This window comes from Tenrec ecaudatus, chromosome 8 (genome assembly GCF_050624435.1).
Source record: "Tenrec ecaudatus isolate mTenEca1 chromosome 8, mTenEca1.hap1, whole genome shotgun sequence".
NCBI lineage: Eukaryota > Metazoa > Chordata > Mammalia > Afrosoricida > Tenrecidae > Tenrec > Tenrec ecaudatus.
This window is the reverse complement of record NC_134537.1, coordinates 61,534,323-61,560,303: the sequence shown is the minus strand read 5'-3', so window position 1 is coordinate 61,560,303 and position 25,981 is coordinate 61,534,323. Positions and strand designations below refer to the sequence as shown.

The window sequence follows — 25,981 nt, the reverse complement described above, 5'->3', positions numbered from 1 at the left end:
GAGACAGATGTGGCCGCCACTTCTGTAAATAGATCAGCTGTGAAAATCCTACTGGGCGCTCTGCTCTGACCTGTAGAGACTGAGATCGTCCTCATAGTAATAGTTCAGCTTTTCTTTCTACTGTACAAACTAAGACTAACCCTTTCAAAAATTATTAATACATGTGGTTATACTCTTCCATTATCTTTAGTGATAGACTCAAGGGAGTTCTTTAGTACAGAATTATCATACTTACTAGTAAAGGAATCAATGTATTTATCAGGGAAGTGTGATAATTGGCTGATGCTTACACAAAATGATAGGAATTCTGTGGGGTAAGGTTTAATTCAAATTTAGATAAGTGGACATAATAGGATTTATAGATTATATCTATAATCACTACCTACAATGATTCTAGGTCTTCTTTTGACCTTATGGATTAGCAACATATAAGTTTTACTCAAATATCTGTTGTGTTGTGCATTTATCAAAAGCATTTTTATTTGAATGAACCAATTCAACTATTCCAAAGGCTCTATCTATTGAAGAAAGCCAACAAGGAATTTGTTAATCCTCATATTAAAATAATAAACAAAAACTCAATGATGTAAATTATCTTTCACAATGCCACAAATCAAGAAAATACATTTGTTTTTTTCCTTGGTTGTAAAATTGATGGAAACATTTGGCATAATACATAGTTGATACCATTATTGTTAACTTTTCAAAGGTTAAAAGCTATAGCATTTTGGATTTAGGAAGAACATGTATTTAAGTGATCTGCTTAATGCTTGTGAGGAATTTTGTTATTGTTTTTTTTTTTTGATACCTTGTGCCTCACAGAAGTAACATTTAGTGAATGTTCAGTGAACTTCACTGGGTTTAAATCATGGTGTGACCAGTTAATAGTAGTTTGATATCTTTTAAGTTGAACGACTCAGTTATTTACTAACCAAGCCACATATAACGTTGATATAATTTACCTTTTAGAATTGTTGTAAAACTGCAGTGAAATGAGATTTTATATATATATATATATATATATATATATATATATATATATATATATATATATATATATATATATATACATATACACAAAACAAACTTATCACCTTCAAAGTATTCTCCATTTCACTTAATACATTTTTCAAACTTGCGATTCTATTCTTAGAAACATATTCCTATCTCATCTATTTAGATGGTTGACAGCACCTCCCTCATTTTTAAATTCACCTCTTCTAAGTCACAAAATTGCTGTCCTCTCATGGCTTTCTTCACTTGTGGAAACAAAAAGAAGTTACACGGAGTGAGGTCATGAGAATAAAGTGTGTGGGGAAAGAGAGAAATGTTTTTTGCAAAAAACTGGTGCACTGACATGGCTACATGAGCAGGTGCACTGTCATGATGGCAAAGCTAGTCGCCCATCTGCCACATATCAGACCATTTTTGTCACAAAGCTATGCCATCTTTTCAGAACCTCAAAACAGAAAGCTTGATTAACAGTCTGACCTGGTAGAATGAACTCCAAGTGCACTGCCAGTTGACATTTTTGACTATTCAGGAAGTTGAGTGATATCCAGAATGAGGTTTATCATTATTCCACATTTCACCCTTTTTGAAATGACAAAACCACTCATTTACCGGAGTCTTAAGTTGTGTTCAACATCACAGCAGTGTCTGCAGCATTTTTAATGAACAGGAAACAATTTTCACAGCCACATGCTGTTCTCTTAAATTGGCCATCACAAAAAAAGGAGGTTTGAACAAAGCTGCTTTTATGAAAAAATCCATTGTAACCCGAGAGAACCTTCCCACATGATGCCCCTGGACGTACTCAGAGCGGGCTGTTTCCTGCCGCCTAGCAGGTGAGGATGCGTCTGAAGCTCCGCCCAGGAGAGCCTTTCTGCATTTTTTGGGTGGGGGCGGGGCACCCGCTCATATTCAGCACAGTGTGTGGCACATTGTAGCCACGCGCTAAATGTTAGCAATCAACCCATTTTAAAATGTGATTCTTTGTTAGTTGAACTGTCAAATAACTTAGCCATATTAAGCAGTAATATTTAAACTACCCTCAAGGATTGAAAACCTGATTTTTCACTATTTTTAATATTATGTTATTAGTTCTTCATGTTTGTCATTGTACAAAATAGCAATCTAAGTTTTCTGAATATGGATATCTCCCAAGGCAGGCAGGTGCTTGATTTCATTTAATAGAAGATAAGGACAATTCTTTGATTCAGCCCTATAACTTTACTTTCAGGTTTGTTTATCTCAACTGTATTATCATTTATACACACTAGCTAGTTTAAAATTTTTTATCAATAATTGTTTATTTCTAATTAAACTGCTTTTAAAAAAGTTAAACTGCTTTCCAAGCTTTTTCTGTAAAATAGTCTGAGTACTTTGGGCTGTGTCCATGGGTAGTCCAAGCAATTGCTGCACACATACAAACTGTTTTTTTAAACTTCAGCCAACACTTATACAAGGGGACTTCGGAAAGTCCACACAGAGATAACATTCAAAGAGAAAAGAATTTTTCCATGAAGTTTTAAAGCCTTTTTGTATGTTTTTCTAATCGTGGATTGTTGGAGTGAAACCGTAGCCTTTAGAATGTACTACATCTATTATATCTCTACAGTATTGTTTCAGTTGTAGCATGAATAAATAAAAAAGGACTACTTAATACTAATTTCAAGTGAAAATTATACTAGAGAACACTTTGGTCTATTGTATCAGTGACAGGAATCAGGAATCCAGGATTGCCTGTCACTTTTTCATCCAACGGTAGAGACCAGAAACTCAAAGTTTATTTATGCAAGTGCTAGAGAGTAGGAAATAGTGGCGTTTACTCATAACCGCCCCCCCAACCGCTTCAAACATTCAGTAAAACATTAAAAAAAAACTATATACCTTTAAATTTTGAGACAAAGAAAAGAAAACAAGCAAATTTTCTAAGTACCAGAAACAAGTGATAACTATATTTCTCGGTCACTATTGGAACGCTATTTGATATGTGCAGTCTCGGGGGCATTTCAGACCACTGTCCCCTGAGGTCTCAAGTCCCCCTTGTTTATCTAAATGCACTTGCTTGCCTCCCTCCTGAGTTGGAAAATTCCTGCTAGATTTTAAAGGAAATTTTACTTCAAGGGAGGGGACTGTTCTGTTCTGGACTTTAAACAAATGAAATCTTAAATGTTTAATTTCTAACATTTTGATTAACTACTAGTAGTCTAACTCTTTCACTTTCCATTTTTAATATTATCTATAAAATTAAGAGCGTTTTCAGAAAATATAAATGCTCTTAATATATTCAACAACTATGTCACCTGGAGGTGTTCCCATCTTTACTTAGTTTTATTGCCACTGCTACAAATAATAACATTTTCACAAGTTCTCAGGAGTCAGTTATCCTCATTTTACAGGTGAGGGAACTAAGATTCATAAACTAACTCCTCGGTAACAATAATAACTCTCACTTTATTACTGTATTAGAAGCCATAAATCCCTTATTATTAAAAATGAAGCCAAAAGAGTACCCTTCACATTATTTACATGTAATCACCATGCAGTTCATGCGAATAAATCCTCACTTTGGGCTGCTCACCACAGGTCAATAACATGAAACCACCAGCTACTCTGGGAAAATGACGGGGTTTTCTATCCAGTAAAGATATGCAGTCTCTGTAACCTGAAGGGTCAGTCTATTCTGTCCTATGTGAGCTCTAAGATTGGGAATAGACTCAATGGAATTGAGGGAGTAGAGCCCTTTCAATGACATCATATGCTACTTCACTCTTTGTTATCAATCTTAGTTTTCAGCTTCTAATGGAGTTTCTTATGCATACATCAACAATAGACTGTGGATCCTGTGCCGTCTGCAGACATAAAGCCATCATGCATCTCTGGTACGCAGCATGGGCAATGGCAGCATTTTCCTTAGCGTGCTGTGTTTGTGCGGCACTTGCACCCCAGACAAGGCAGCACTTAATGCCAACTGAAGACCTGGCCGGTCTTTTACTTCCATCCTGTGTATTCTGCAATGAGTGGTGCGCCCTCCTGTAAGTGCAGTTGTTTGTATGTGCTTCTTTATAGAGGCAAGAAAACAGTCTGCCTGCCAACAGACTGGAACATCTTACACATCAATTTTCATTGTGGAGCTAACTTTTCTAAACTCTTCCACACCAGGGTTATTTTACATTGAATATGTGAACATTTTAAGTATGCACATGACTTTTTATTCTATTGACACTTTTTTTAATCTTGGCTCACAGGTTAAAGGCAATACACCTATGTATCTCATAGTGTTTTTCTTTAAATATCATTTCAAAGACTTTCTGATGAAGATCCATCATGAAATGACATGCAAAAAAATGGCATGCAATATCACCAGTGGAGAGTTTTAATACTTTGAGTGCTCTCCCTCCTTCCCTGTGGTGGCACGAATATAAAACCGATGGAATAGATTTATCAGCCATGTGTTAAAACCCAAATCCATGTGCAGTTCGCACTGAAACGTACCCAGCATCTGATTTACCTCCTTGGTGATTGTAGTTTGATCACCAAATATCATCTCTTGCAGGCGGACAGGGAGATGAGTACAGTGCTTTTATGTACTTTAAAAATATTTACATTAGTTTTCACAATGGTTTTGCTTCCTAATCCTACCATTATATGAAGCCTCTCACTTTGAAAGTCACGGGCTGCGGAATGGTATGTCCATCAGTTCTCTGTCATTAAAGTTATTCATAATTTTAATTAAAACAAACACATGCCCAATGTGTATTTTCCTTTCTTAAACCAAATTATTTCCAGTATGTGAAACGTTTATTTTTTACATTAGTACATATTCGTTACCTTTCTCTAGAGCCTTTGCCATCATTATGTGTTCAAAATAATTTTAGATTTTAGAGCACACAACCCTAATGCTGATTCTTTTTATCACTAATGCCTTATGTGTTGAACTCAACATTCGTTTGTGCGTTACTGTTTGTTTTTTCTTTCTTTATGCTTTTGTTTTCTGAGTAACTTGTGATTAAGATGCATTTAAATGGAGCATAGCATAATCTATGAATCCTCTTCCAAAGTGTTCATTTTGGGGGGATCCGGAGCACCTCCAAAGCTATGGGATGATCTTCCTTGCAGCTTCCATTTTGTGCTGTGCGTTGGAATCGACTAACTGAGACAGACTTTGTTTGGGGGGTTTTGTTTTGCTCATGCAACCAGAATCACCCATCTGTTTATCTCGGATTCACATTTAAAATAAAGTCAGCTTGTCAGCTCCTAGTTTTAGCACGAATACTCCAGGCAATCACATTTTATTTTAGATTCATCTTGGAGTCAACAGATAAACTGGTGAAAGAGTTCATTAAAATGAGTCAGGAAACATTTACTAGTCATTATTTTATGTTTTTTATAGATATCTTTTCTTCCATAGTTTAAGACACTGTCACCCATAGTATGTATTTATGTATGTATGTATGTATATATATGTATATGTATATATATATATATATATATATATATATATATATATATATATATATATATATACTGGCTGCCTTTTGTGTGGAATTCTTAGGTCAGAGGCTGGGAACAAAGAAAATTTAACATGAGCATTTTAAAGAGATGCAAAGTTCTTTCCTATACACATCTGATTTTAACAAGCTTAAACTTTCAGGTTATTTGTAAAATGTTGCCAAACCCATGCTGCTAACTTTTAACAGAGAGAAATCTTGAGTTGTAGTATCCCAGTGTTCTTTTCTTGAAAAAGAGTACATCTATCTGCCAAGCGCATGATCTCATGAGCTGCAGATAGACGTGTGGCTATGATTTGCGACTGTTTGGGTTCAGAACAATGCTAGATTGAAATACGAGTATGATGGAGGTGTGGTTGGGAAGGGGAGCTGGGGAAGGTTCTTGGTAATGTTTGCTTCTTTTTGCAGGAGAAAAAGTGCTACAGGATGATGAATTTACCTGTGACCTCTTTCGCTTTCTCCAACTTCTTTGTGAGGGTCATAATTCAGGTTTGTGAGATTTCAGACTCTGTCATGGCAACAAAAATTAATATTTGGATACCAGGTATGGGAGGGGACTTGTAGATCAAATGTATGTTTCTTGCCCAAGTCAGCAAACAGTTTCCTGTTCATTGCATTATATGTGTGGATTTGTGACATTTTATTTTTGCTTTGCCACTTTCAAATCCGTCGATTGCTTTCATGTTAGGGAAGACAGGTACTACAAAAACAGATGTGTAGTAGGTAGAGGCATAGAAGAAATCTATAGCTTTATTGTTTTGTATGATTTCTGTTTACATTAGAATATTGAAAATCAAACAAACATTGGTCCTTAAGTCCATTCTCATTCATAGTGGCCCACTTATGTTAGGGGGGAGATATGCTCCACAGTGTTTCCAATAGTTGAAAATTCAGAAGTAAATATTCCAGGCCTTTCTTCTGAGGTACCTAATGTGTCTCAAACATCCAACCTGTCAGTTAGTAGCCAAATGAATGGACTGTTTTCACTATTCAGGAAATCCTTGGCAATTTAATATAATATTATTTCCGTTAGTTATTTATGCACTTAGTTACTTAACGTGAAGACCGGAAATTTATATTCCTTTTTCCTGAAATTTAGCACAGTAATGAGGAACAAATTATGATTAAATAAATCATTTAATTACTCTCTATAAAGTATTAAATATCTTTAAATTATTCACATGTCCTAAGCACTAGAAGGAATATAGAGATAGGTTTCAGCAATATCTTGGACAAGAAAATGATTGTTGATATATTTTGTAGCTATGTTTTATGTTATGTTATGATTATAGCTATGTTTTGTGTTATGTTATGATTGTAGCTATGTTTTGTGTTAATTATTTACTTATGGAAAATATGGATTATTTAATATTGAAACTATAAGTCCGAACACTTCCCTTAGCCACAATGATTTACTGCTCTCAGTGTCTATAAAATAACTGTATTTGCCTTAAAATTTTGTGTTTGATAACTTTTTCATGTTACATAGATTTTCAGAATTATCTGAGAACTCAGACTGGCAATAATACGACGGTCAATATAATCATTTCTACTGTGGACTACCTATTAAGAGTTCAGGTGCGTTGCCATACATTTAGTATCAAATAATTAGATTTATTGATAATATATAGAAAAATTGTTCAACTGACAGGTTTTGATGGGTTTTGTTTTATAACTGGGCAGAATTTTGAAAATATCTTGTCTTCATCATAGTCTTCCACCGAGTCCTTGGGGAAAAATTGTTGCTGTGGTCTTGTCCTCTGATCCTGGTGCCCCAGTTTGCTCATGTTGTCATTCTATACAGTGGTGATTTTCTTCTTTTCTTTTTTTTAACTTAATGGTATATTAACTTCATTTTCTTTTTAAGAATCACATATACACTCTGCTCCTTTTTCTATAGTTGATAGGTATAATTGGGGGAATTTTTAAGAGGGCTTCAAAATGTTTGTGGAAAGAATTGAAAAATAATGTACTGCTGCTCCCCTTATTGGTCTTGAGGGTGAAAGACGTTAAAAAAAAAAACAATTTATAAATTATCAAGGGGATATGGGGAAGGGAGTGTGAGGCTGGGGGCAGAATGAGGAGCTGATGACAGGGGCTCAAGTAGAAAGAAAATGTTTTGAAAAAGATGATGACAACATATGTACAGATGTGTTTGACACAATGGATATATATATGGATTCTGATAAGAGCTGTAAGAGCCCCCAATAAAATGATTTCTTTTTTTAAATGAGAAGGCTGAAATAGGTCAGTTCTTGAGGAACTGACTGTTATTTTCCTCTGTGATTTTGGGGGAGTGCTCTATGCCTTAGTCTCATTCGTAAAATGCAAACAGTATTACTACTTTTCAAAGTTATTACAGCTACTCGACTTATTGACTCAAAATCTGAGATTTTGCATTTATGATAATAGTAAGAAAAAAGCGCCATCTGACAATTTTAGGCATGAACAACGAGGTGCAAGGAGAGAATCACACTGGCTGCTTTGCTAAAGTTATAGGTAAAGTCGACTTGGCCATGATTCTCAGTGGCTTGGGAGCTTCGTAATGATCTAAATTTAGAAGTTACACCTGATGAAAGTTGACAGTTCTGATGTAGTCATCCGCCCTGTGCCAACTAATGTAGTCAGCCATTACTTTCTCATAGTCACCCATCTTTTAGGATGTCAATATTTGAGAAGTGGAATATATTGTGAAATATAAGTGAAATATTACATATAAACTATTTAGTACAATGTAACATGGTAACTACTCATCTAGTGTGTGATATTAGTGGTATCAACTCTTGGTACTTTTGCCGGACCATTTGCAAACAAACCTATGACATAATTTTACAACTACCATGATTTCAAGTTGATTAGCAACCAAAGATAGCCCTGATGGTGTAGTGGATTATACATTTGTCTGTTAATCTCTAGTGCCACTGGGCTCTCTGGCTCCTCTGCATAAAGATGAGGTTCTCTGCTCCTGTAAAGATTTACAAACTCAAACACAGGAGCAGTTCGACTCTGTCCTACAGGGTTGCTATTTGCTAGATGACAGTGAGTGCTTGTTTGTTTGTTTTTCTAAGATGTTTTTGCTTCAACCAAAAAACCAAAGTTATATATCCAAAGAACGTATATTAAAATATGTTTGAGGAGACTAACTCTGGAAGTTATTCCTCTGTTTAAAGTACAGATGTGTTTCGGACATCATGAGACATCTTTATCTTTAGAAACTTAAAACCTCTTTAAATACTATTCTAAAATTTGTAAGTTACTGTAAATCATAATATTGAATACTACTGTTTATCACATTTTAAGAATCTTCTAGCTTCTTACTGTGATATTAATATTCAATCTATGATATGTATCAAAATTAATTGACCTTGAAAAAAAGATAAGGTAATTTTTTGAAGATCTTTTTGATGTCCTCTCATATTTGAAACATTGTTAGCAATGAAAAAGAAAGACTTTCCAATGGCCTACTATCGTCTTAAATTCAGTAGCCCCAGCTTAGTTCCTTTCCATTGTTCTAGTTTTTCAGTAATTTTAAAATTGTAATATGATACTTCAGCACTTAAAAATTTATTTAATGTCATAGTCATATTTTACAGAGGTACGTAAGAATGTTTAACTGTCCTCAATAATGAGAGTCAAATGTAGCTTTTTTATTTGCTTTATTTTATTTATAAGAAAATCCAGGTAAAGTGTTATGAAGTAGAAAATTCAAATTTTGAATTTTTTCCTTAATCTTGTAAGCCTCAATACTTTAAATAAATTAAACTTTGATAGGAAAGACAGGCTATTTTAAAGCAAATATATCATAATGCATTGCTGAAAATATATTAGTGATTTTTAAAAAAAATCTTGTCACATACTCAAATTTAACTTGTGACTTGGCCTAATTTGTTTTATGTATTTGGCCAAAAATTATAAGCAATTGTTGAAAATATTGTTTGGAAAATTTGGTCTTATTTAGATTATTTTTTAACTGTTGGTGTAAGTGTTTATAAACAGAACCACCGGTGTGATCAAAGCAATTACAAAAGCAATGGACTGGCTGGAGTTCTCATTGATAAAATATAATTGGTTTTGTTGGAGAGAAAGGAGGCTCATTGCTTCAAAAATATGCTGTCATGATTGGTCTACTTTTGATTGTTGCATAGTAAACATCTTTGTCCAATGAGTCCTTCTTTTGCAAAGTTTAGGGTCATTCGAGGTGACAAAGCAAGTTTTGTAGTTAAGTTGTTGTCTCCCGTTGCCACTTACATCTAGGACATGAGTTGCCATATTGCATGCCTAAGAGAACATTTACAAATGGCATTAACATCATAGATATGTTTGTTTGATTTTGAATCTATTGTGTAAAATGTTTTTCTATTATATAATCCAAACCACACACCTTTAGAATGTGCCTTATTAACATTATCTCTATTTTCTAGGAATCAATTAGTGATTTTTATTGGTATTACTCTGGGAAAGATATTATTGATGAACAAGGGCAACGGAATTTCTCCAAAGCAATTCAAGTAGCAAAACAAGTATTTAATACTCTTACAGAGTATATTCAGGTAAATGTTTACACATTTCTGATATTTGAAAAAAGAATTATGCATGTAACTCCATAGAAAAGTACATTATGCCTAAAATAGTTGATTGAATAAAAATACAATAGAAAGCCTATATCTTTACCAAGAAACAAGATTTTTCTTTTACTCAATTATTGTTAAAAGTTATGAAACTGTGGTCTTACATGGAAATGGTTAGTAAAGTGGTTTTCTATATGCTAAATGAATCTCCAGTGCCTTTTCAAACACTAAGTGGGCACTTTTTATTTCCTAAAAATCAGTGAGATTCCCGAATGCATATAAAACTAGAGGTGGCTATCATTTTATTATGCTTTTTATAAACTACCTCTTTTATAGTTTTTATCCAGTGCTTCCTCCTAAATATATTTTGATAAGATGTTAATCAATGCAGAAGGTAATGAGTTTACAATTTGGTAGATGGAGATATCATTAATTATGTATAGGCATGAACCATGATTTTCACTCATAGTGCTTTAAAACCTCACAGTTTACCACATTGTATAGTGAAATACATTTTTTAAAAGCTTATCTTAGATTCAGCTCTACTGATATTCGTACTGTAAAAAGGGAACTGTTAACTTCGTGCTTATTTCAGAATACTTTTATATTACAGAATCACAAGGTGCTTTGTTATTTAACTTTTTTGTTGACTATTTTGAAAGCCCTCGTGCTGTGGTGGGTTATTCATTGGACTATTAACCACAAGGCCTCCAGTTCAAAAGCACTGACAGCTCGAGGGGAAAAGATGAGGCTTTCTGCTGCCATAAAGAATGGTAGCCTGAGACACCCAAAGAGCAGTTCTGTGCTGTCTTGTAGGATCCCTATTAGTCAACATTGAATCCAGAGAGTGAGAAGTAGACAGAATTATATGGGGGAGATTCATGCCTATGGGAATAAAAGTTAATGACAGATTCCAATTCCAATTTTGATTAGGGAAGAGAAGAAAAAAATTTTGAGTAAAAAGACATTATATTGTCAAGGTTCGTAGAGTAGTAAGAGGTAATTGATGAGAAATGAGAACGCTTTCTGTACTGTTGCAACAAGATCAGTCTATGCACCCGCCCTGCTTTGTGGCAATCAGCAATGGTGTGTGGAAGGGGGAGAGGGAGGGGCATTTGTTTTTTTATCTCGGGGCCATCAAGTTGGCTCTGACCCATTGCGACCCTCTGTGGGCCAGAGTAGAATCGCTAAATAGGATTTTCAATGGCTGATTTTTCCTCAGACCCTCCTTCTGAGATTTCTCAGAATGACCTCAAAGCTCTAACATTATAGTTGGCAACTAAGTATCGTAAACCTTTGCACCATTCTGAGACTCTATTTTATTCAGTGTTTGGGGCACTGAAGATTTAAAACTCCCTGCCATCTATTGATTCCCACTAATAGTGACCCTATAGGACTGAGTTTAACTGTCATTGGGGGTTTCTGAGACTGTAACTTTTCAAAGTAGTAGTAAACATTTTTCTCGGGGGAGCAAGTGATGGTTTCAAACTGCTGACCTTGTGGTTAGCAGCCCAGCGCATAACCCACTACACTGCCAGGAAGAGAGGCTGTTAAGCAAGGGAGGGAGATGTCCCTTCAAATGAGTTAACAGTCGCAGATGTAGATGGTGTAAAGTTGAGCACATTTGGGAAAGTAAAGTGCATTCTCTGTGTTTCAGATTTACAGGGGAAACAAAACAAAGAAACTAAAAGTACTTTAGCCTTGGGCTTTGCAGCTCTGTCAGGAAGGATTTGCAGAGGTTACACAGAGGTTTCAGAAGAGCTCGACCCTTTAAATGATATGCTTGGATTTTTATTAAAACCTTAAATATATGAACAAATATTTGACTTGAAGTTCATTTCCTGAGAAAGCAACAGAAGTATAGTAGCATCTTAGCGCCCTCGGTATTTCTCACTCCCTGGATTTGGGGAAAGCTTGCCTCCAGCTATGATAAGCCCCTGAGACCAATTCCTTTGAAGCCAACGATTTTAACAGTAGGTGCAGGGGAAACTCTAAAAGCACACTCTCTACTGTCTCAGCTGTACTAAAGTTAATAACCTACAGATTAACTTATTCGTACATTGAATAATTCTACTCTAATGCTTCTGAAACTGTCCCTTCAGACGTAGCCTGTGAATCATTGTTTTGTTCTTCCCTACCTAGCACGGGTGAATTCTGTCCCTTGGCCATTCTCAGAGAGTGAAATGCCATCAGTGACTTTGTCATAGCAGGAGCTCATGTCGACAATAGTGCAGTCACAGTCACATCACTTTTATACGTTGTATAACTTCCTTTCCCCGCCACATTTGGGCTAGATTGGATCCTGGAAAGTCGGAGGACTGGTTATGGAGGGCAAGAGTCATGATCTGGGCTTCGGTGCCTCTTCTGCGTCTTTCCGCTCTCCCTCTTTCCCTCTGAATTCAGAGTAGTTGCTGTGAGGACGAGAAAAAGCGTTTCTTCAGGGCACGTTAACCCAGGACTGTGCCATGGAGCCGGCTTGTTGGTGCGCGGCTTCTTTCTCTAATTAGGGAACTGCAGTATTATGAGTTGCTTAAAGATACCCCTGGTTTGTCTCTTGTAATGTCTCCAGTCTCTGTAAGTTTAAATTTATTTTCTCCACTCAATTAATTTTTTTCCCACAAGCCCAGTGAATCTGAGTTCTCTCCGCCATTCCCTTACAGACAGTACTGTTTATGAAGATTTAAATGACAAGGCGGCACTCTCTTAGGTCCCACCCTGTTGTGAGCTGCTGTCAAGTCAGCCCCTAACTCCTGGCACTGTGATTTATAGCTGTCGGTAATATTGCCTCGTCCTGCACTATTCGTAAGATTGGCTGTTAATGTGTGCTCCATGGGTTTTCAGGGACTGATTTTGGGAAATAGCTCTCTAAGCCTTTTTCATAGTCAGCCACAGTCTGGAATCCTGCTGACTACTGCTTGGTACCCTTGCATCACACAAGCCTCAATTGATGGGAGGGTGTTGACTGCACTTGAGATGCATAGGCCAGGATCAAAACTACATCGCCCTCGTGGAAGATGTGCTAGACCCAATTGACTAGAGAAACAAATCCAGGGGCATATGTTAAGAGAGAACTTTATATCCAGAATTAGGCATGAATAAAAATCCCAGCCGAGTCCAGATCAAGTCCTTAAGTTCAAAATTAGACCATAAGTCCGATATTAGCCATTGAATTCCTCTTCAGACTCCTGCAGAACATGCAATGATGCTGAAAGCAGGAAGCTCACAGGCCTGTGGGTGGAAAGTCCTGTGGATCCGGTGGGAGTGCATGCATCTCTCGGGCTCTGGCTTACATTCGTGTGGTTGCATGTGACTTGTCAACAGGAAGGAGAAGCATAGAGATACTGGCTTGCTTCTTCTGATGGCAGAATCAAGAGAGAGTTCCCAGAATCGTCATGAGACGACCATGACCACAAGGAGAGATCATCAGGCTGTGACCTGATTGACAGGCTAAACTCCACCCCTTCATTCTTTTATCAAATTGACAAGAAATTGTGTAACTACATGGAAGCAGTAGTGTGCCCAGGCAGCCCATTGTGGACCTGTCAGAGATACACATCTTTCCTCTTTTTGAACTGTAGAATGTACTCTCTCCTCCCATTCTCTGCCACACTTTCTAACACAAGACATTTCTGCTACCCAATTGATGAGACTGAAACACCACTCTCTCAATGGTTCTCCTGAAATCTTCTTCTTATATGAGAAAGCCACCCCGCTCTCCTCTTCCATGGCACATAGGATATGGATTCCTCCTAGGCTCTCTTTTAAAACATTTTCATTCCTTAAGGTGGGAATATCTATTTTTATTCATTCTCTTGGGGTGTTGAGATTAGTATGTTGGAATATTGACATACTTAGGACATAGTTTTGGGTTTTTATTAATCTTTTTATTGTGAGATCATACAACTCTTTTCACAATCCATATACATCCATTATGTCAAGCACATCTGTAAATTTGTTGCCATCATCATTCTCAAAACATTTGCTTTCTGCTGGAGCCCTTGGTATCAGCTCCTCATTTTCCCCCTCCCTCCCCACTCCCCACTCCCTCATGACCCTTGATAATTTACAAATTATTATTATTTTGTCATATCTTACACTGTCTGATGTCTCCCTTCACCCAGTTTTCTGATGTCCATCCTCCATGGAGGAGGTTATATGTAGATCCTTGTAATTGGTTCCCCCTTTCTACCTCACCCTCCCTCTACCCTGCCAGTATTGCCACTGTCAGCACTGGTCCTGAAGGGATCATCTGTTCTGGATTCCCTGTGTTTCCATTTCCTATCTGTACCAGTGTACATCCTCTGGTCTAGCCAGATTTTTAAGGTAGAACTGGGATCATTATAGTGGGTGGGCGGATGGCAGGGGGAGAATGGAGCATTAAAGAGTTAGAGGAAAGTTGTATGTTTCATCATTGCTACACTGCACCGTGACTGACTCATCTCCTTCCTGAAACCCTTCTGTAAGAATATATCCTGTTGCCTATAGATGGGTCTTGGGTCCCCTCTCTGCATTCCCACTCATTCACAATGGTTTCATTTTTTTCTTTGATGCCTGATACCTGATCCCTTCGAAACCTCATGATCACACCGGCTGATGTGCTTCTTCCATGTGGGCCTTCTTTCTTCTGAGCTAGATGGCTGCTGGGACATGGTGGTTTTTTTATAGGTTGTAATGGTGTCAGTAGGAGCTGACCTGGGGAAAAAGTTCCATCTCAACATCTGTTAGGATTTTCATTGCAGGCATCTTCCAAGTAATTGCTTGCAAAGGGAAATTTGAAATGTTTGCATGTACTCTCCATTCTGAGCTTCTTGTGATCGTTTGTTGAAAAGAACAAAATGACTAGTGTTTTTAAACTGTGCTCTACGTGTGTGTGTGTTTAATAAACAAAAATCCCTGTGATGTATTTTTATGGTTGGTAAAATGTGCTTGTCACAGTGCACATACGTATGTATTTTAAAAAGAACTGTATGAGCCCCCAATAACATGACTAATAAATGTTTTCAAACCTGAGTGATAGATAGAATTTCCCCTGGGGAAATAGAAATTGTCTGAAACACACTCGCTTTAGTGTTACACTTCAAAGTTACCTTCTGACTGCGGTGACTTCTCGGTTCATGTGGGAACAGCCAATCACTCATCTTTTAAATTCTCAGTGGTTGCACAGTTATTACAATATTTTAATTTATTTTTGTAAAAGAAAATATTGCAGGGGATTTTCTTTTTCTTCTATATAATCCAGGTTACTATTTAGGAAGAGGATGTTATCAGGTTCTTTTCCCAAAAAAGGAATGGCTACTGATTAATTTGACTTAATAACCACAACTGAATGGTACCAGATAACAGGGTATTGGCTCATCATTTTGTTGTGTCGATGTTTTATTATTCATTAGAAACAGAATATGTATAGTCTTGAAAAACTATTAATAGACATGATAATCATGACTATAAATCTTTCTTTCCTTGAGGGTTCCTTCACTTTCAGTAGCATGTTAAAAGATGCCATATAAAACTTAAGTTCATTTTCCCTCTTACCGTAATCATTTTTGGTAATTAAATTCCCTGGAATAATTGTTGTCTGGATTTTTATGCTTCAGGGTCCCTGCACTGGGAATCAGCAGAGTTTGGCACACAGCAGGCTGTGGGATGCCGTGGTGGGTTTTCTTCATGTCTTTGCACACATGCAAATGAAGCTGTCTCAGGTAAATTACCTGCCTCCTACCCTCTTAACCCACGCATTGATGATCTGCAATCACCAACAAACTTAAAAGGGTCTTCTTAGATAATTTCTTTATACATATTTTACTTGACATATATATAATATACATATTATATATATATATATATATAAATTTACTTGACATTCAGATACACACACATATTTCATGCAAGCTGAGAATATCAGGGTTCCATTATTAAAATTTGTCAAAAGAAGGATATTAAGCAATTAAATGGAATGAAGAAATGAAACCAAATTGTCTCCAAATATTTTAAAAGATACAGTGCTTCAAATACCTGTTTTCCGATAGTTGCTTACTGAAATTTTCATCCCCACTGTAGATCATTATAAAAGGACTTGTAGCCTGTTAGTATGACTTGTTAAAGGAAAGCAATTTTCTCATAGGTTTGTAAACAAACAATTCTTCTCAGTAGATGATATTTCCTCATTAATAAGAAATTTAACTTTGTGGAAGTCAAGGGGAAAAACTATCCAAAAAGAATATACATATTTTCACAATGTTTTAACAATTAATTTGAAAGTGCATCTTTATAACCATCCTGTTTCCTACTGCTGTATTTATTCAATTAATATTAAGAAATGTATGACTAGGCAAATAGTTAATATAAAACATGAGTAAGTATACCTATTTAATGTCTTGGGGTTTGATTGTATGCCCTGAAGGTATGATCTCTCAGGACGTAGGTGTTTGCCAGGTGATCAAGTGAAAGACAGAATTTTAGAATTACATTTGGAAGATTGAGAGTGAAGTCCCCTCTTAGTTTACTCATTTACTTCTCCCTTGCACTTCAGCCAAGCCTCCGCTTCCCTTACCCACCCTCTCTCCACCACATAGTGTACTCAATTCTGCCACCTGCGATTTGTATGGAAACATATCTAATTACTGGGCACTTGAGCGAAATATGTAAAACCCATCATTCTTTCATAAGGCACAGGCGATACTTTAGTAAGTTAAAAGAAATCAACAGGAAAAACTCTGTACACTCATAAAAGAAGTATCATTACTATGCATTTTGATTATTTTAGCATCTACTGTTACCCGGAAAGTTGTAGACTGAACTAAGGTGATATCTATTTGAAATGAAAAGCTGTTATTGTTTCAGCTCTTGAGGAATTTAGTAACACAACCCAGGTGAAAATAAAATGCCTGTTTATAATTTTCAAAAGGCAAACGGGTATCTGGAATTAAAAGAAATTTTGACAATATGTGAGGTTGGTATATAGAAATAAGTATGCCACATATTTCTAGATATTGGGCATATGTGTGATGCAGATCAAATGTCTTAGTATAAAGAAAAAGTGATGGTGAAAATAATCAAAAGAAAAAATCCATAAAATTTAACAGGAGAAATATTAGAGAACTCAATGAAATTGGTAAATAAGGTATACTATTATTATAGGTTGTACTTACATACATATATTGTTAGATTTATGGAATATGTTTGCTTAGATTAATATAAATTTAGCTCATGAGCCTTGTTTTTCCAGACTAAGCTAACTATTATGTAAGATATAGCAGCAGTAAATAATGAGGGAACAAAAATAAAAAACCATCAAAACCCAACAAATCCACTGCCAACGAGTCGGTTCCAGAGCATAGAGATCCCACAGGGCAGGGTCGAACTGCCACATAGGGCTTTCACGACTGTGCTTTCTGGAAGTCGACTGCCATAAAGGCTGTTGCAACCTTGTAAAGAGTCACAGTCTTGGAAACCCACAAGGCACTTCTACTCTGTCCATGTGACCACTGTGAAAGAGCGACTACCTCGCTTTCTTCCATGAAACAGCTGGCATGTTCAAACCATTGACCTTTTGGTTAGCAGCAAGCACTTCAACTTCTGCACCCACAGGTCTTCTTAAAATAAAGAAATCGAGTGGTCCCAAAGGGATCAGTTATCAGGCATCAAAAACAAAAAAATCATATCATTGGCTGCACACCTCCATGATAGGATCGCTGAAGACAAATGGGTGCATAAGCAAATGTGGTGAAGAAAGCTGATGGTGCCCGGCTATCAAAAGAGATAGTGCCTGGGGTCTTAAAGGCTTGAAGGTGAACAAGCGGCCATCTAGCTCAGAAGCAAAAAAGCCCACATGGAAGAAGCACACCAGCCAGGGCGATCACGAGGTGCCAAAGGGACCAGGTATAAGGCATCATGCAAAAAAATATATATATACATATATATATGTGTGTGTGTGTGTGTGTGTATGTATATATATACCATATGGAATGAAGGTGGAAGTGCAGAGTGGAGACCCAAGGCCCAAGTCATCTGTACAGGAAGTTTACGATTTAACATCTGAAGTAGGGACTCTAATTCTGAAGTCTTGCTTTCATAAACTGTGCACTTGGGCTTAGTCTTCTTTTCATAATACAATACTTTAGGTAGTATCAGTTTTTATGTGAGAAAAAGAAATGGTGTTCTTCTTGCTTGGTTTCCTCAGCTAATTTCAATTTCATTGTGTTAATATTTTCAGGATTCCAGCCAGATTGAGCTATTAAAAGAACTAATGGATCTCCAGAAGGATATGGTGGTTATGTTGCTGTCCATGTTAGAAGGTAATTTTGATTTATATTTGCAATTTGCTTTTATACTTTTATTTTAAGGGTCACGGTGTGCTTGCTTTTGGAATCAGAATGCTGTAAAGAATGATAACAAGTACTAGGAAGTGACAGCTACCTGGCATTGATTTCTTACTTTATTACTCTCGTCACATCAAAGGCTTTTTAAAAAAGAAAATCCTGACTATCTATCTTAGTGCATCTCTTACCAAATGAAAGCAGTAGCACTTTTCATTTCACGGTGATATAATAAAATAAGCCTTTCAGATAATATGTAAAGAAGAATTTTGTGTATATGCATGCACATACATATCTTTAATTGATGCGGGTTGTAGCCAGTTGGATAAATTCCGAGTATGTGAATAGCTGTTCTTGAGATCACACATTGCAACTCCCATGGGTTTCTTAAAGCATTAGAGGAAAGGAGTGCTGGGAGGGCCTTAATCTCTCAGGCAGCTGCCAGGGGGGGGGGGGGGGGTTGCCATTAGAATCCAGGCTCCCAACCCTGGCTTTCCCCTTTCCTTACAGTGTGACTTCTGGACAAGATAGGTCTTCCTTGTCCTCTTCTGTGAAATCGAGTTAACAATAGAAGAACATAAAGTACTTACTTGTAAATTCAATAAAATCATATATGTAAGATCAAGTAACCCAGGAATTACTGTTATTTTATTACATAGTATTTTAGATGGGGTTCTCTAGAGAAACAAAACCAGAGCCCTAATAATTTGTATCTATTTATATAGATAGATATATAACATAAGAAATAAACAGCTAATTAATCAATGAAGCAGTACAAATGACTCGGTGTAACTCACTCCCATGAAACAGCTGTGAGACACTGGCAGTCCTTCAAGACTTGAGGGCCGCCAGGTAGTCCTCTGTAGAGCAATTCAGGCTATCTAGTCACAGGCAAAAAACAGCAAGGCAGGTCACCAACAGTCAGCCATATAACAGGGTCTGACAGTCCCCATCTCAAGATGTGTATATTCCAGTAGTGTGGCGAAGCAGGTCTTGAAGTAATCTCAAATTACAGTGACACAATCCATGGGTTAGGTGTCCCATGGGTAGTGTAGCTTGCAAACTGAGACACAGAACAAGCAAGGCAGTCACACACTGGTCCAATGATTAAAGAACAAGAGACAAGAAAGGCGAGGATCACTGAGCCACTTATCTCTCCGCCCTTCAATTAATCGCACATGTGTTCATTGGCCATGTTGGCACAATAAACGTTAACTATCTGAATCTACCCCTTGCCAACTTGGCACCTGTACACAATTCTTTAGCAATATATTATTTCGGACATTAATGAAATCACACTTATTCTTAACATCAAACATCTATCATACATATAAATGAAAACACACTGTGTCCAATTGTACCTGATATATCATACATGAACAAAGAAAGATATACAATAAGCAATCATTAACCTCGCTTTTGCAATTGATCACATGGTCGTAACTGATAAGTAGAACTACCTTCTACTACTACCCATTCTGAATTACCCTAAGCAAGCACCTCAGGTGGCTGTGGTTTTTATGCCTGGTGGGGTGACCCAGACCTTCATTCCTGAGGTGTCTGGGTCTTAAACGTCCTGTCAGGATTGTCATTTACTTTAATAACAGGGTATGGTAACACTAAGAGTCGGCCTATGGGATCTTCTGGATTCCAGACATATTCTTCTTTATCTCTATTATGTAACACCAGTCCAATTTCTCCTTGGTAATCAGGATCAATCACACCACTCAGTAGAGTGACACCCTTCCTGATCTGTTGATCCAAAAGGCATGAGAAGCCCAAAGTGGCCAGGGGGCATTCTCAGCTGCCAGTTCAGTGGAATCCGTGCTGTGTTTCCAGGTGGGAGAGCTCCTTTCTTCGGGACCAGGACCTCCAGGCCTGAGGAACACAGGGTTGTTGGAACAGGAAACAAAAATGCTGCAAGGGGATCACTAGGAGTAATAGTGAGTGGTGCCACTCCAGCTTCCACCCCTTGGTTCCTGGACCCATGAATTCTGGCTATTGGAAACACACCATATATTGACCACTGGCTTACTATTTTCCTAGGGAATGGCAGTTCTAATGGTGTCCACTTGGCCTTTCCTGCCATGATAGCCCTTATTCCATATTTCAGGGATCCAATAGGGAGGTTCTGCCAGTTACTAAGTATGCAATGTTGCTAAGTATGCAAGACTGAGTATTGCAATGTTACAATATGGAGGTTCTGCCAGTTACTAAGTTCCAATGATGCATTCTGGAACTGGAGAAATAACCACAGGATGGGTCCAGGAACCCACTGGACCCACAGTGAGGCGTACCTGAGCTAAAACTCCAGTGATAACTTGACCTCCATAAGCCTCCACTCTGACTGGAAGGCCTTTGAAACACTTTGGGTCCCCTGGAATTAGTGTCAGTTCAGAGCCAGTGTCCAGTAATCCCCGAAAATTCTGATTATTTCCTTCACTCCAATGAACAGTCACTCTTGTGAAAGGCCGCAGGTCCTTTAGGGGAAGGCTAGGAGAAAGACTAACAATATAGACCTCGATGATATAGCAGGGTCCTCCTTCAAAGGGACCCAGCCTTCCCTTCATTCAAGGGGTTGTGTTTCTGTAAACTGGCTCAGGTCCGGGAAGTGATTGAGCGATCGTGACTGTCTGTTCTGCTGTTCACCTGATCTACCATTCTTTCACCTGTACAGATCAAGTAAATATTTAGTAGGTTTCCCATCTAGTTCATTCCTTGGGACACAGTGGCTAACTAGCCAATGCCATAATTCCACACGAGACAGATTGCTTTGATTACTGTGGAAACCTTGCTGTCTATTATAACCATGCCTACCCTGTCTCTGTTGATTCAGTGCTACCAGCTGCCCTCTACCACCACAGGGCACGATCAGCCCCACAGTGGACAAATGTCAGAGTTCGGTTAGGGCAGTGCCCACTGTTAATCCTGGTGCACATGAAATAGCAATTACAGAAGTCTTCAGAGATGTTGGGCCCTATTCACAAACGTGTTCTTTATGGTTGTGGTGAAGGGTATGTCCTCAGGACACCCCCTTTTGGGGTCTATAGGAATATCTTGAAGATCCATTCCAACATACCAGTTTCCCTAAGGTTTTGGATGCCTTCCTCTACAGTGTACCAAGGTAGATCAGGTACCTCAAGTTGTTCTAATCTAGGCCATCTGGCAGCCCATGCTTCAGTGAACCAACCAAATAAGGAATTAGATCCTCTCTTAGCCTCTCTCACAGAGACATTGAAGGAAGAATCTGTGCTCAGGGGTCCCATATCCAGAAATTCAAACTTGTCTAATGTTACATTTCTTGAACCAGTATCCCACATCCTCAATAACCATTCCCAGGGATATTCCCCAGGCTTCTGCTTGTACGTATTTGAAAACTCGAGCAGGTCTTTGTGAGTATAGTACGCTTCTTGGGTAATCATCTCAACCTCACCCTTTGGAACTTTCTGAGCCTTAATTTTAGTTTCAGGTCTAGAGGAAATAATAGATGGTGAGGGCGTTTCCTGGGTGCTCTCAGCAATATCTTGTAAGGCATCTTCCTCAGGCAATGCTACAGATGCAGCCCCACCTGGCATCTGAGCCTGGACAGTTCAGCTAATCTGCTCAGGTGTGGGTTGTTTTATTGATAGTGGATTAATACCCTCAGCTGGGAGGAGTGAATCCATTGATTGGGGTGGGTCCATTGCCTCTAGAGGCTCAATATCCTCCTCTTCTAGATCATCAGCCCATATGTTCCCATCCCATGTTTCATGGTCCCAACTTTTCCTGATCAATGCCCTCACTTTGGTATCAGACACTGCTCTAGATCTGCAATTCAGCTGATGTTGTAATTCAGCCACTTGCATAATGAGACTCTGGACCTGGTTCTCAGCAATGTCAGCTCTTTTACTAGAGGAGAGAAGGCTCTCCTTTGTATCTTAGGGGAAACTTTGAAATCTGTTAGTCAGAACCCAAGGTGTGCTTCTGAGGCTCTGAGATCATCACTGTCCATTGTAAGAAGGACCAGCCAACCAGCTTCCCTATACTTGTCATCCTGACAAAACTGCTGGAAAATGTCAAACATGCTATCACCCAGAGCCTCTCCTTTAACCAGCACCTCATCTATCGGTGGTGCTACTGTTGGTATTAGCTTTGCTATTTTACACCATGGATCAGTAAGCATTTATTGTGCTAATATGACCAATAAACACCTAGTCTTTTTTTTTAATCCTTGTATTCTCCCTCTCTCTTTCTCGTTCTCCCTACCTATTTATTAGACTGTTACACATTACTTCATTAACAGAATTTGTTGGTATATCATATCTAGGATTTCACAGATACAGCATTTGCTTAAAATTTATAACTAGAAGCAGTAGTAATCGCTTCATATACACCTACCAACCCAAAGAACTGTTTACCGTAATCAATCCCAAATCAAATTTAATCTAAGTAGTAACAATACCTTAAAATGAACTGCTTGTAATGTGACAGATAATATTGTGTCATTTTCCTTTTAATGATATATCTGTGTGTTTGGTACCCTCATTATCCCCATTTTCCAGAAGAGGATACTGAGGCGCAGGGAGTTTAATGAGTCTTCCCAGGCTTGTTTAGCTAGTACATTGTGAAGTCTGCATTGAAACCCACCATGTGGCTTCAGAATCCGCATTCTGACCTACTGTGTTTGCTGATTTACAAAGAGATCATACATACCTTACCTCAGCACTTCTTTCTTCTGCTGTCTTTATATTACACAACACATTCTGGTCAAAAAAATAAAAGCATGATTCTATGATTTTGCATACATGTAGTTTTTTTAAGCTTATCAGTAATCTGACATTTTCTAAATGACAGTCTGCATAATGAAGACATAGAGGAAGATACTTTTCATTGTAAATATAAAAGAGCATGCCATTTACTATCTGTTGGAAGATCTGGCTTAAAGTCCTGGCACTAACCCTACCTAACTTTGCCACAATAGGCCAATTGAATTAGCCTTGCTAAGCTCCTGTTTCCTCATTTGTGAAATCAGAAATTATGCAGAGTAGTTTCCTTACAGACATAAAAGCATTAAATGGTTGATTATGAATAGTGATCTCTTCAACCATAATATGCGTACCAATGTTTGTTTTTATTAAGACATTAGAGTGAATTCATTTTCCTGGCTCTGCTCTGTTTTCATTATGCCAAAACACATTGTTTCATGAATGGATTTGAGGGAAATATTTGCTTTTGTTCAAGTATCCTTGTACGGGTTGATTGATTTACCATGTTAAGATTTTTCATATATTATTATAATCACCTTTTTAAAAGAAATGTTTTATTGTATTTTTGGGGTAGTTTTACATAGCAGTTTAAATTTCCAATCAACAATGTATTCTTAAATTGTTAAGTGACATTAGTTACATTTTTCACAATGATCCATTCTGCTTGTTCTGTTTTCACTAGTCTCCTTGCCTCCTTAGAGGTTCATCCTTGTTTCTTATTAAGGGCTGACTGTTTGATCTCATAAAAGTGATTTAAAAAAAATAGTAGACCATTACTTTGGCCATATTTTCAGGAGAGAATGGTCCTTGGCGAAAGTCATCATGCTTGGTAAATTAGAGGAGCATCAGAAAAGAGGGAGGGGGTTGAGATTCTGTTCCACATATTTCCTCTAATTTTATCATTTCATCTGTTATATCCTTGATCAGTATAGTTGTCAGTGGTAGACAGGAACTTTCTATTTTTCCTCCTATACGTCAGGATAGTTGCAGCGGTAGTTAATATAAAAGTTTCTATAATTGCTTTCAAAACTAGTAACTAGTTATCCGTCCTTTTCCTAAAACTTATACACTGAAAGATAAACAAGGATTTATTCTTGATATTATAACTAGATTGCTATTTTTCTCTGTACACTTTGGCCGGACTAAGGACATTCATTTTAAACAATTGCAATTGCTTTACCCCTAGGCAACGTTGTCAATGGAACGATTGGCAAACAGATGGTGGATATGCTTGTGGAATCGTCCAGCAATGTAGAGATGATTCTCAAATTTTTTGACATGTTCTTAAAACTAAAGGATTTGACATCATCGGATACATTTAAAGAATATGACCCAGATGGCAAAGGAGTGATTTCCAAGAGGGACTTCCATAAAGCCATGGAGAGCCATAAGCACTACACACAATCAGAAACGGAGTTTCTTTTGTCCTGTGCAGAGACAGATGAAAATGAAACACTGGACTATGAAGAGTTTGTCAAGCGGTTCCATGAGCCTGCAAAGGACATCAGCTTCAACGTGGCTGTCCTCCTGACAAACCTCTCGGAGCACATGCCCAATGACACGCGCTTGCAGACCTTCCTCGAATTAGCAGAGAGCGTGTTAAATTACTTTCAGCCCTTCCTGGGGCGCATTGAGATCATGGGGAGTGCAAAACGTATTGAGAGGGTTTATTTTGAAATCAGTGAATCTAGTCGGACTCAGTGGGAGAAGCCTCAGGTCAAAGAATCCAAAAGACAGTTCATATTTGATGTGGTCAATGAAGGGGGAGAAAAAGAGAAAATGGAACTGTTCGTAAACTTCTGTGAGGACACCATCTTTGAAATGCAACTGGCAGCTCAGATCTCAGAATCAGACTTGAATGAGAGGTCCACAAACAAAGAAGAAAGCGAGAAAGAGAAGCCTGAAGAACAGGAGCCGAGAATGGGCTTCTTTTCTGTTCTAACCATCAAGTCGGCCCTGCTTGCCCTCAGATATAACATCTTAGCGCTGATGAGAATGCTGAGCCTGAAAAGTCTGAGAAAGCAGATGAAGAGAGTGAAGAAGATGACCGTGAAGGACATGGTCATGGCCTTCTTTGCCTCCTATTGGAGTATTGTTTTGAGCCTCCTGCACTTTGTCGCCAGTGTTTTCAGAGGCTTTTTCCGAATCATGTGTAGCCTGTTGCTGGGAGGAAGCCTGGTCGAAGGTGCCAAAAAGATCAGAGTTTCAGAACTGTTAGCTAATATGCCAGACCCCACGCAGGATGAGGTGAGAGGAGACGGAGAGGAGGGAGAGAGGAAACCCATGGAAGTTGTCCTGCCCGCCGAAGACCTGGCCGACTTAAAGGACCTCACAGAGGAAAGCGACCTCCTTTCGGACATCTTTGGTTTGGATCTGAAGAGAGAAGGAGGACAGTACAAACTTATTCCACATAACCCAAATGCTGGCCTTAGTGAACTAATGAGCAACACAGTCCCCATCGCGGAGGTGCAAGAGAAAAATCAGGTAATTTCCCCCCTGTTCATAGCAGCTCTCTAGGTACAGAAAGTGAACTTCTGCTAAAGTAGCATAAATATGTGCCTTAAATTTCCAAAAGGAAATTAGGTTTTTGGGGCAAACAAAGATAGACTCTTAAAGAATTTTAAAACAATCATTGTTTTGCCTTCCCTCATTAGAGGGATTAGAAAACTAGCTTAGAAATAGGAAATCATTCCATTTTAAATAGGCTAGACAGCGATAGTCGAGGTTGTGTTTGTGGAGAAAGTGTAAATGCTATATGGTTTAGAGTAGTGGGGTAAGACTTCAGAAGTGGGATTGAAGTTGACCTTGAAGGATGAGTGGGGCTTTAATCGGTGGAT

General features: G+C 37.9%; 1 protein-coding gene across 1 annotated transcript in view; it reads left to right on the top strand.

Annotated features, from left to right (window-relative positions):
• RYR2 (ryanodine receptor 2) overlaps positions 1 to 25,981 on the top strand; it is an 819,632-nt gene that overhangs the window by 739,120 nt on the left and 54,531 nt on the right. Inside the window, exons 86-91 of the mRNA XM_075556394.1 lie at positions 5,925 to 6,005; positions 7,006 to 7,094; positions 9,938 to 10,066; positions 15,679 to 15,783; positions 18,297 to 18,378; positions 24,331 to 25,628. Of these exons, the coding sequence (XP_075412509.1) occupies positions 5,925 to 6,005; positions 7,006 to 7,094; positions 9,938 to 10,066; positions 15,679 to 15,783; positions 18,297 to 18,378; positions 24,331 to 25,628 (1,784 nt within the window). The remainder of the gene's footprint in view (positions 1 to 5,924; positions 6,006 to 7,005; positions 7,095 to 9,937; positions 10,067 to 15,678; positions 15,784 to 18,296; positions 18,379 to 24,330; positions 25,629 to 25,981) is intronic.